Source organism: Lissotriton vulgaris, chromosome 12 (assembly GCF_964263255.1).
Source record: "Lissotriton vulgaris chromosome 12, aLisVul1.2, whole genome shotgun sequence".
NCBI lineage: Eukaryota > Metazoa > Chordata > Amphibia > Caudata > Salamandridae > Lissotriton > Lissotriton vulgaris.
This window is the reverse complement of record NC_141700.1, coordinates 795,326,540-795,339,135: the sequence shown is the minus strand read 5'-3', so window position 1 is coordinate 795,339,135 and position 12,596 is coordinate 795,326,540. Positions and strand designations below refer to the sequence as shown.

At 50.2% G+C, this 12,596-nt stretch overlaps 1 protein-coding gene across 1 annotated transcript in view; it reads right to left on the bottom strand.

Annotated features, from left to right (window-relative positions):
• The window catches only part of ZMYND15 (zinc finger MYND-type containing 15), a 77,108-nt gene that overhangs the window by 4,935 nt on the left and 59,577 nt on the right, over positions 1 to 12,596 (bottom strand). The window contains exon 12 of the mRNA XM_086946633.1: positions 8,448 to 8,608. Coding sequence (XP_086802759.1) covers positions 8,448 to 8,608 — 161 coding nt within the window. The remainder of the gene's footprint in view (positions 1 to 8,447; positions 8,609 to 12,596) is intronic.

Here is a 12,596-nt window from a genome sequence, read left to right as displayed (position 1 = left end):
CACTACCTGTTTACTTCTTCAACTAGCTATCACCCTCAGAAATGTTCTGCATTTGACTTTGGTCTGTCCCCCCTATATCAATCCAGACACTCAGGAGCTCTTTGAAGGCGATGCCTGGGGATGTTCGTTTGGGCTGGAGGTACAGAGGGAATGTAAGGCACATTGTATGTTTTTGCCCAATTAAGTTCTGATGCTTTTGAGACCAGTGCTCGCCGCCACAAGTACCATCAGAGTCTTAGCAAGGTGCATTGTTTTGATTGTGTTATCAACCATAAGCAGAATGTTATGATGTTATTTCATGTAACATCATAACCTAAGAGGAGAGAGGGGGGAGGAATTGGATGTATCCAGAACACATCTCCCCTCATCGTATGCAAAATCAAAAAAGTGTCCAGTTCCACTAGGCCAGCGGATCGCGTTGTGAACAAGTGGTCAGTCTCACCTTTTCGATGCACAAACCCTCGCCGCCAAGGTGGCATGCTTCATTACCGGGCTCTGCTCCTCGTGGGTGGGTGCTGGAACACCCAATAGGCCCCCAATGGGGCTCTTCACCAGATATCTTTTATGATGTTCATGCCTGGTGTTATATACGGCATAAGACTATGCCTTTTTAGGTCTCGCCTGGCGACGCAGCGCAAAAGCGCTGTCGCCAGCGAGATCTATTGTTGCTGACTTGCCTTGAAAGTGGGACAGGAGATGGGCACATGCAGGGCTTTTGGCGATTGGGGTCTGTGGACGCGCTTGTGAAGACGCGCTTGCATTTAATGTCTCAGATGAGCATGTGTACGCTGGTGCTTGGCGTCGCGTTAATTAGGCTCGAGGCAGGAGTTAACTTGTGAACGCGCACACACGCACCAGCCACCCTCAGCCAGTGAACGCATACTCGATCACTGAACAACAAACACACGCACCAGCCCCCACGGTACAACAGAGCCACATTCACCAGGCTCTTTTGTGCCTGCTACAGGCTCCGTCTCAGGACTCCCCTGGTCTCATCTCCTCCACCTCGCATGACCTGGCACACGCGGGGCTTCCCTCACTCATGGGAGCCCAGCACTTGCATCGGCGGCCTCAGTCGCCACTTCTGACCCAGGGCTTCTCCTTACTCTGCCGCCACGCGGGGCTGACCCTCAAGCATGGAAGCCCTGCGTCACCACTTCTCCTCTCGGCCAGCCACTCCATGGGCGCGGGTCTCCCGCGGAAGGCAGAAGTCCCGCCCCACAGCACATATGACGCTGCCAGACTTCCGGTTTTCGCGACGAATCGGGCTGGCAGCGGTGATACCTTCACTCCGGGCATAATGAGGGGTGAGCTTAATGAAATGTGTATAATAATGAATTTATTTATCATGCGTAACCAGACTAAATACTAGTGCAGGGTGCCATTGCCCCACCACTTCTCGCCCCACAAACAGAGTAGGTGGTACCTTAGGGTAATACGTGGCAGACGCCCCAGCACCGCAATAATAAACTACCCTTAGACGCATCAACTACTGTGACCCCATTGCCCGGGGAGGTGGGATTCAAAATGCAGCTTTGTGAAGACAGCCAAAGTCATTGCCGCGGCCCTGGAGAGGCTCAGTGAAGGGATAAAAGGAGGGCGGTTCTGACCTTCCATCGGAGGCCAGGGTCGTGGACACGGAGTCCTGATCTGAAAGAGATCAATGCACGCGGCGGCCTCCCGATGGATGTTTGCTCACTGCCGATGCTGCAATGACACTCGTCACCGGACAAAAGTCCCCAGGGGTCACTCTGATGCAAGATGCGTCACGATACTCCATAGATCAGGCAAAGTAATTTTATTTATTTTATTTTTATTTTATGCATTTTTACAAGAACAGCTTGCGCACACGGAAATTCAAGTTCGCAAGTCTGCCAGAGGCACAGAATGAATTCATGCAAAAAAGTTGGGGCAAAATCAGTATGGCTTTGGGGTAGAATTTTCAGCTTTCTGAATAAAGGAGGCTCGAGTCAGGCATGTGACTGACTTTTTCCCAGCCCTCTCAACTACCAGACAAACTCCCCTGTCAGTGCTCCTTCCCTTGCCTGGGCGTTCCTTCCTCAGGGATACATAAATCATCACGCAGGGCCTGATTCACAGAACAATTTGCAAACCCGCACCTGCATGTGTACTACCTCAGATGGGCACAAAGCTACAGATTCTTAGAACTCACAAAGTTTTCCAGGAGCAGTACGTGGAAACATTCCTTAATTCTGAATTACAACCACGCAGAGTCATTTGGGCGTACTTGCACGTCTCTTCTCCCCGACCTGGAAATTACTCTTCTCTGTGACTATATCTGACACTGTTGGAGCAGTCATCGGCCTTTAGCTGCCACAAGGGGGTGGGGGCGAGGAGAGGGGGGGCTGGCATATAGGCACTGCCCTGGAGCTCATATTCTCAGCAGAGGCTACTCTATCACCATTCCACCATCTGTGACTTGAAATCATGAGACTTCTTGCAGACTTCTTCATGGATACATTATTTTAGTCCCTCTTGTTCAATATTTACCTGCAGACACACCTGTGGCTTCAAATATTAGACACCGAGGTTCTTGTCTGTCTGCGCAGTAAGGAACCAGCGAGAAATGGCACCTTGCTTCCCGGGTTGCTTTGCTGAAATAAAGCACTATTTCTTAATCAACAAGCATTTGCAATGCAATAGGTCTCACGTTTGTGAGAGTTTGAGCTATTGGCATTGAAAATGACAATGCCTTTATGTATGTGTTTTAAAAACTTTCAAACGGTCGTAAACGCTCCCTTTTCTACTTATAGTCGTTGCTTACGAGAACCAAGGTTTGCGTGTAACTGCACCTCGTTTGCTGCCAGACTTGCTTGTCCTAAGCAAGGACTAGAAGTACAAAGTGCTTATTTACACACCGTTTTCAAGTTTTCAAAACACATAAATAAAAGGTTTTGTCATTTACAATGACAATAGATCAAACTCTCACTAAAGCGAGACCTATTGCATTGCAAATGCTTGTTTCAGAGTTGTGAGGGAGCTGTAATAGACTGGGAGGGAACGGGATCTAACATTGGCTATGGTCAACCCTGTCACTAGAGATTTATTCTCAGAGATTGTCCAAGCCAAGACTAAAACAAAATATCAAAGAACCTGCTGAAAGTGGTAAGAAGCTTGCGGTTCTAAAATGAGGCTGACATGTTTCTGGCCCTGCTAGCTCGGAACTGGTTTGTGGTAATTCACCAGGACATAAAGTTGGAAACCCTAATCTACTTCCTGTGTTCGATTTGTTGTGATGCCCAATAGTGTGAAAATGTCAAAGCTAGAACAATGAATATGAGCTCTTACATCAGATTTCAGGGTGCCGGTGTGACCTATTTATTCAGGGTTCTCAGAAATGGGTAAGACGACTCCTTGCCTCTCTCCAAACAGCAAAAATATTGCCTAACGAGAAGCGCCTTTGAGATACTCAAATGGGTCCATGCTCTAGCCAAATAGGAATGTTGAAGTCGAAGGCCTGTACCAGTAATTTTCTACCCTCAGCAACGTCATTGTTTTAGCAGAGCGCTCAATGTTCCAGTATGGATTGAATTAAAACTGCATTTTTAGAGCGCGTGGCTACTCCCTAGAATGTCCGGGCACTAGCAGGGCATCTCCAGACTTAACAGCAAGGAACACAGTAGTTGCAGAATAGCCAGGTTTTTAGTTGCTTCCTGAAAGAGGACAATTTCACTGTGGCTCGAAGTGCCAGGAGGAGATGATTTCACGCTTGGGCACCAGAGTAAGCAAAAGATCTACCTCCGGTTCAAACCCTGGTGACCTTGGGAATGGTAGCTGGATGGCTGGAGGGGGACCCCAGAGCCCTAGAAGGGAACCCTTCCTAATGTAGATGTAAATGGCGCCATTACCATATATGGCTTTATTTACCAAAACCAGTGCCTTGAATTTAATCGTCTTTTTCACCAGTAGCCAATGCAGGGCCCTGAGATATGAGGACATGTAAGTTTGAGGAGCCAGATTAAGGATTAGTCAAGCTGCCACATTGTGAACCACTTGCAAGCGGGTTAGGAGACCGTCAGGCAGACCCAAGAATAGGACATTTCTATAGTCACCTCTGGAAGTAATTTGGGCCTGGACCACTGTTTTCCTTGTATCAGTTGACAGAAGGGTAGGAATTTTCTCAGGGCTCATAGCAGCACAAAACGGGTGCCTACCAGAGCTTGAATTTGGGGGTTCATAGATAAAACATTATCAATTTTAATTCCCAGGTTTTTTTACCGAATTTTGGAGAGTGGCCGGCGGAGGTGTATCTTGGGGCCACCATGACCTCCAGACCTCAGAAGAAGGATTGCATTTAAGTTGGTTTATTGCCAACCAGTTGAACACCATTAAGAGGCCTGCCCGGATGTTCTCACCCTCAAAATCTGCGCCTTTCTCACATGTAAAGAGAAGCTGAGTATCGTCCATGTAGGATTACTTTGGCTCTGCATGATTCGACTAAATCCGTGAGTGCAGTCAGGCAAACATAAAAAAGTGTGGAGCTCAAAGCCAAGCCCTGTGGAATGCCCACCTTCAGATTCTGAATGGAGGAATGTTGGACTTGGCCCTTCCGGCAGGTTCACCCCTGAACTTTTTGCCTTTTAATGTTACATCATTATAGTGATTTCTGGTCTTTGCTCACTTTAGCACTGTGGCGCAGTGTAAAGTGCGTGCGCGCTCTGAGTGCGTGTGTGAGATTGGCCTGCCCTCCCATGGGAAAGCATGGGGGATATGTTTGTCCATGGTAGTTCCTGATGTGTGGGGAGTGCAGGCTCGAGTTTAGAATGTGCGGACTCGTGTCATTAAATACTGCGCGATGATGTGCGCGGATTTATTGTGTCTAGTGTGGAAGTACCACTTCTAGAAGTTGGTATGTCTGTGCAGTTAATGTGAATTGACTGTCTGGCTTGTGATTGGCTGGAGCAGGTTGGTGTGCCTGCTCCAGGAGTCAGGATGGGTCTGCCCCGGTGGTGAAAGGAGAGATCTGCATGTTGATGGGAGGGAGGAGTGCACCTGGGACCTGAATAGGGCTGGGCTTCCCCTCCACAGTGCTGGCTTCGCCCCCTGTGGTGCGTCTGATGTCCCTAGCCTGTCCTGTGAATAGGTAGAGGGGCTGAGCAAAACAAAGTGCTCCAGAACCAGTTGCATCTGGTTCGCCCCTTGCCTGCACCTTTGGAGACAAAGGAAATGTGTGTATAAAAAGAGGCTGTGACCTCATGTAAAATGTTCTTGTTTCCTGACTTGAATCTACCAGGGGTGTGCTGCTGCTGGGGCCCAGGGGAAGGCTTGCCTCCCTGGGCCCTGCCTAGCCCCTGGATGCCTGGAGTTCTTGCTGGATCCCAACAGGAGGGGGCTTGCTGCTGGTGGGGCCCCCAGGAGGGACAGCCATGGGGGCTGTCTCCCTGCTGGAGTGCCCTGTGTGCTGGCCCCTGGGCCCTGCATTGCCCCTCCTGATGCCCAGGACTGCTGGGACGCTTTGCTCTGCTCTGGGGGAACCTTCTTTGGGGGATTTTGTAGTTTTTGCGTTTATGAGCAGAGCGCTGTCGTGTTCCCTCAGGGGGAAGTGCTCCTGCCCTTTTGTGGCCCCTGTGGGTGCCCACCCCGCTTATTTAATTATTTTTGGGTGCCACCCCTTTTCTGGGAGCCTTAGCGGGTGCCCACCCCGCTTCTACTTTTTGTTTGTTTACCAAGGATGCCCACCCCTCGTTTTCTGATGCCAAAATCACCACCACGGCCATTTGTGGCCGAAAACCGGAAGTCAGGCGGCCAGGCACCTGGAGCAGGGCAGGACTTCCGCTTGCTTCCGGGAAGTCCCGCCGGCCGCCGCGCTGGGATTGGCTGCCCGCTGCCGCTGCCGGAAGCAGCAGGAGAAGTCTTCAAGCGAGGAGGTTGGCAGCTTAACCCGCCTCCTCAAGTGCTGGTACCAAGTCCCGGGGCCCCCCAGGAGGGAGCCCGGGTGGAGCAGGACGGCGACAGAGGCCGCCAATGGCAGCGCGGGGTTCCCATGAGTGGAAGGGAAGCCCCGCGCCGCAAAAGAAGTGCTGCCGGTCCCCCAGCGAAGAGGAGAGCGGAGGAGTCCCCGCCCACACAACAGACCGGTGAGTGGGGCTCGTGTGTTGGTGCCGGAGTAAGGCACAGTGACGGTCGTGCCTTCAGAGCAGCCCTAGATGGCAGTGGGCCGCTCCAACTGGATATTCATTTAAGGAGCCCCCCATTAATTTTCCGAGCCAGTGGGGTCCAGGGGGCAAGTTTCCCACACAGAGCCCAGAAGGGCTCCAACCTTTTGGAGGCACAGTTGTTTAAGAGCCTAGAGTGCTCCCATGGACGCAATCTGTATTTCTAGAGCCTAGAAGGCTCCCACGTGGCTCAGTTTTGCTCCTAAGGGCTAGTGAGAGCCCCTGTTGCAGTATTGAGTTCCCAGCTGCCCAGCAAGTAGTGGGCAGCTGCACCGTTTAGGTTTTTCTTTCTAGGGACATGTCTTTGGACTCAGGAGTGAGTAGCACTCCTTCGCCCCTACCTTGGCCTTCCACAGCTGCGCAGCACTTAGTGCCAGCTGCAGCGTTTGGGCGCTGTTCTTGTCCTTCAGCTGCCCAGCAAGTAGTGGGCAGCTGCTACGTTTAGGTTTTGGCACAGTGGCGCAACCTGGACCTTGATGTGAGTTATGTGCTAATGCTTTGGGTGTTAGGAAATGTACTGTGTGTAGTATGTTTTGCGCACCCTGTGTTCTGATACCTCTAGATATGATTTCTACATAGGAGGTTGTTTTACCTGTTTAGGTTTATGTTAGGGAGATTGTACTTCCCTGTGTGATTTACGCCCCTAGTGTAAAGTGGTGAGGGTCTAATGTAGTTAGACTGATTGGATACTGTGTATGATGGATTTCATGGCACAAACTGTTTTAAGTGCAGTGATTATCAGTGTTTACTGACTGTACGTTCTACGACCTAATGTAACTTGCATGTTTTAGTTCACCTTTACCAGGTTCACTTTGTGATGATCCTGACAGTGGTCCATGTGGCCCTGTCAGGTGTACATAATCCCTTGTAAATATTGCCAGTGCCAGTTGGCACAAAGTACATCCTGTGATTCGGATTCTGATGTGTTTTGATAATACAAAAGCTACTTTTGATGTAACCTTGTGTGGAGTTCCTTTTGTGGGGGGCCTGGAATGTTGTTGCTGGTGGGTGCGTGCGCAAATGCTTTACACATTGTCTCCGGGATCAGCCTTACTGCTCGTGTCACATTGCCAAGGGGTGAGATGGGGTTATCTTTGGAGTGTAACTCCCTTGCACTAACTAGAGTGTTGGTTTCTGCCTGGCTTTGGCGCAAGCCTCAGCCAACCAGAAATCCCATTTCTAACAAGGAAGCAAACAGAGGGATCCAGACTTCCTGACTTCTATTATCCAGGAAGGAGGTCAGCCACTTTAGGGCCATGCCACCAATTCCAATATTCTGTGGTCCCTTCAACAGTCTCTCCTGGGGAACAGTATCAAGAGATCCAGCGTAAACAAGACGGCCCTTCCCCCATGATCTAACTTATCTTTAATGTGCTCAGTGACCTCCAACAAGGCTGTTTCCATGCTGCAACTAGCTCTAAATCCAGATTGACTGGAGTGCAGCAAATTGTTATTTTCAAAGTACCCTGAGATGATGGAATGAACACTTATTTCCAGCACTTTAGAAAAGACTCTAATGCAAATAAGTATGTTTCAGTTAGTGGCAGAATGAGACTCCCTCAGGGCTCTCTGGACACACACTGTAGCTGGAGAAAAAGGAGCTCTGCTTCTGGACTTGAAGAGAAGCCAATGGTGAGATGGAAATTCAAGTACCTGCTTTGTGGTGGAAGTCACAGTATCATTGGATGGCTGCTAGCCCCTCCTTAGCTTTCCATGCAGTACTTACCACTTCCCTCGCAGTACTCACTGCTTTCCATGCAGGACTAATCATTTTCCACGCAGTACTTATTGCTTTTTATGCAGTACTTACCGCTTTTTATGCAGTACTTACTACTTTTTATGCAGTATTAACCGCTTTTTATGCAGTACTAACCGCTTTTTATGCAGTACTTACCGCTTTTTATGCAGTACTTACCGCTTTTTATGCAGTACATACCGCTTTTTATGCAGTACTAACCGCTTTTTATGCAGTACTTACCGCTTTGTATGCAGTACTTACCGCTTTTTATGCAGTACTTACCGCTTTTCACGAAGTGCTAACCACTTTTTATGCAGTACTTACCGCTTTTTATGCAGTACTTACCGCTTTTATGCAGTACTAACCGCTTTTTATGCAGTACTTACCGCTTTTTATGCAGTACTTACCACTTTTTATGCAGTACTTACCGCTTTTCACGCAGTGCTAACCGCTTTTTATGCAGTACTTACCGCTTTTTATGCAGTACTTACCGCTTTTTATGCAGTACTTACCACTTTTCACGCAGTACTTACCATGGCATACAGTTGTCGATCCCCACGATGCGAAAAGGGGAGCGGAACGGGTTCACGGCTGCCTTGCTCATGGTCCCGCCTGTCGCTATGCCCATGATCTGTTCGTCAATGGCACAACTGTACTCGCTGCACTCTGTAAAGTAGGCTGGCACCCGAAGAGACTGTGGAGTCAGAGACAAGAGAATCTAAGGGAAGGGTTCTCGTTCCTTTTAGGGCAAAGGATGAAAACGATCAGAGGTGTTAAATGCAGGCACTACCTCATGTCTTTACCAGTGCATCCCAGGGGCCAGATGTACAAAGCATTTTTGAGGTGTCAAAAGGCCCGATTCACACAATCGTGCCATTTGCAACTGCAAAAATGCATTTTTTATGTACAAACACCAAACTGCAAATCCACAGAATCGAAATGTAAGTGTGTGAATCAGCATTTGGAAGGGTCATGTTTCTGGCGTGCCTTTCAAATACTGAATTGTGTGGGTATGTATTATTGTTTTGAAACCGAATTCTACTCTAAACATTAACATTTGACCAACTCCTCAAAGGAGCAGGTAAAGCCATTCGCAAACAGAAAGCGTTCCCCAAGGGACGCCTTCCCCTTTGTTAATGTTGAAGAAAACATTTTTAAGAGTAGGCAGTGGTCACAAGGTCCACTGCCTACTCTTAAAAAATAAAACGTGGACTTTTAATTTTTTTTCTAAAACGCATCCCATTTTCCTTTAAGAAAAACGGGTTACATTTAAAAAAGTTTGCTTTATTTAAAAGAAATCACAGACATGGTGGTCTGTTGCCCTCAGTAGGCCACCGTGCTTATGATAACTGTCACTCATAAGGTGTTGGACTTGGCCCATTTTCCCCCAAAATCTTTCGTTTTTTACCCCACTGTTTAGGATGTCTCCCCCATGGTAAATAGAGTTGTATAGGCCATGTGAGGTATGAGATGTCCTGGCTACTATGACAATGTAATGCAATGGTGTGCGCACCTGTGATAACCCCCTGTTAGAAATATACCCTGATGAAATGCTGTATTTAAAATGGATGCCAAGGCTATGTGTTGTGCCCTCTGACTGCAGTAGGTTAGCGGTCTAGATGTTAGGTCCCCAGCCATCCCTACTATTGGAGGGAAAGCCTGACACTCAGGGTGCTCTACTCCTCCCCCTGAACCAGTTAGAACTAGTTCGCCTGAGAATTCTAGAAGGCTCTGGCATTGCCTGGAAGGTGGGGTGAGGGGCGTATAAATAAGGGGGATGTGCCACCATGTGCTGAGACAGAGCTGGGACAGGAACATGAGGGGACCTGCTGCCAAGGATACCACCACATGGGCCTGTGTGCTGGACCCTGCACCCATCTTGAACCCCTCAACTGTCCCCAGGGCTAGTGGAAGCCCCACGCTACAGTGGGGGATGGGTAAGGCCTACCTCCCTGTTTTGATGAGTTCCCACTAACTGCTGACCTGGCCCAGTAGTGCCTGCTGCTCTGTCCCCCGGTCCCCTGAAGAAGGAGGGCCCCCCTAGGTCACCGAGGCTGGTGGGACCTGGTGCCACGCAAGCGCTGCACCTAAAAGCGCCTGGAAGCGAAGGAGCGCTTTGGACTGGACCCCCGCCCCCCAGGAGGCGAGGAGCGTTACCCTGGGACTTGCTGCTGGGACTGGCAGCCCCCTAAGCACCACAATCCTAAAGCTCTGTGCATAGAAGAAGCGCTGTGTGTCTGAAAGCGCGGCCCAGCCTATAACTGTGCCCTTAAATGCGCTGACCTGCAGGAGACTGCCTCGTGTCCCCAGAGCGCCATGACCAAGACTGCCCTGCTTTGTGCCTACAAGCGCTATAATCTTGGGAGCGCTGGGCCCACAAAGCGCTGTGTGGCCCAAAGGGAAACTGTGGGCATAAAAGCGCCGCAGGTGCCTACCCGTGATTTGGCACTCTTGGACTAAGTAACACCGTCGCGGGTGCCTACCCCGCATTGTAGCGCCCCTGTCGCGGGAGCCTACCCCGCAGAATTGCCGCCTAAACTCACCGCGCGGCCCGGGCCCGAAAGAGGGAGAAACCTTGCTGCCATCACCGCCGCGTTGAGGGAAGAGGGGCGCCACTGGAGATCGCTGCTGCGGTCCCCTTTGGAAGGGGAGGACCGCAGCGGTATTGAAGAAAGGCCGCTCCAGGCCCGGGAGCGTTCTGCGAGACCGACGTCATCGGCTGTACCAAGAGGCAGGCGCGGCCCCATTGGTTACTCGGGGCGTGCCTACCCGGAGCCGCCTTCTGACTGGCTCTGGTGTCCGGCCCTCGGGGAGCTGCACAGCTATTGGCTGGAGCTGCCGCACCTCCCTCAGGCCACATCCCTATTAGTTCCCGGGCCGAGGAAGAGCCGGAAGGCCCGGGGCCGCCCGGAACACCAGCAAAAGGGGCTCCCAGGAGGGGGAGAGCCCCCATCTGCCCCCAGACCTGCCAGAAGACGCCAGCGGAGTCCCGTGGGCTGGAACCTGCAGCCCGGAGCGAGGAGCCCTGTGAGTGGGGCCGTGTGGGGGACTGCCAGAGGCTTATGAGGAGCTGGGAGAGGGAGAGGGCAACGGGGCACACGGCCGGTGCTCGCCCCCCTTTCGTGTCCGTGTGACTTTCCAACTGCCCCACCTGATAGTGGGCAGCTGCAACACGCCACCTCTGTTGCCTTGGAGCCCAAAAGTCAACCCATTCCCCAGTGAGTTAAGGGTGATGTTCCCATCGTGACTGGGATGTGGGAACTGCATGCTTGAAAAGTTCCCCTGAGGTTGGACGTCCGTAGCCTAGGGATTGGCTCTAATGAGCGAGGGCGTAGACTAAGTTCAGGAAGCCTGGCCCACGCTAGGCAGGATTCTGTTGTAATATTTGGGCTGCGGATGAATTCTTGCAGAGTGCCCTGCACAGGAAATGTTCTACCTTGACGCCAGGAAATGGGTTATCTTGGAGTATCCTAAGAGATGTATTTAGGCTGATAGTATATGCCGCGTGCAGGATATGTTCATGCCTGGGTGCTTATGCTACTGCGCCCCCTGCTCATGATTGGTTGTGTTCGGTGCTAATGCTTTATGCCCCTGTGTTGATGTGCCCTGCTCAAAGAGGCCCGTATGTTTATTAACCCTGGAATACTGTCTGAATGAACCTGCTTAGGCCCATGCCGATGTTGTGCCCACGGGAAGAAATGTGGCCTAATGGGTTTCCTGCCCCATGAGTTAGGTATAGGCCTGAGGTTAATGCTGGGTGGTTAATGTCTCTCTTTGAAGGAGACGCTAAAGTAGGTCACACTGTGCGTTATGCCCAATGCCTTATTTTCAGGTAGGATGCCTGCTGATATGTGCCTACTGACGCTCCTGGGCCCCAATATCAGTTCTGTCTAAGAATTCAGGATTAATGTCTACTGAGGTTCTATGCCCAGTGATGTTGCTTCATGTTTTTTCCCTACAGCCTGGTAACTAACGGACTTACCTTTTTATTCTTTCTCTGATTACCCCTGTAAATAATCCCCCCTCGTATACATTGCCCTGGTGCCCTTTGGTGCCCCACTGTGATTACTGTGTCTTACTTTTGCAGGTTGGAGACAATACATGGGTTATTCTTTTTCATCCAAACCGGGGTTGTGTCTCTTTTTGTGCTCTTCCTGGTGGGTAGTATGTGCGTACTGCGTGGATGCTTCACACATGTCCTCAGGAGTTTGGCCTGCTTGCTCTGCTCCATGCTACCCCCCTGTAGAATTGGCTACCCCATTTCTAACATAAAGTATCGCAAATTACGATGTACATCATTAATATTCATGATGTAGGTTGATTTGCGACCCACAAGGAATCACTAATTATAAAAATAAACATTTGAATCAGTTGGAATAGTGATTTCTTAATTGCAATTTGGAGAAAATCGCAATTTGGAAATTGCTATTCCAATCTTAGTACATCTGGCCCAAAGATTCACTATAATTCAAACAGCGAGGCATTAGAAGCATCGATTTGTGAGTCTGTGTTTGGAATTAGTTACAGTGACTTCAGCTGGCAAACCGGCATTTGTAATTGGTTACCTTGACATGTGGGGCTGTATTACGACCAGTGCTCTTGGGTGCGATGGCTGTTTGCACTACTTTTTGCTCCCCTGGGGGGAGGCTCTGTAGTGTTACAGAAGAACGGGGAGACGCTTG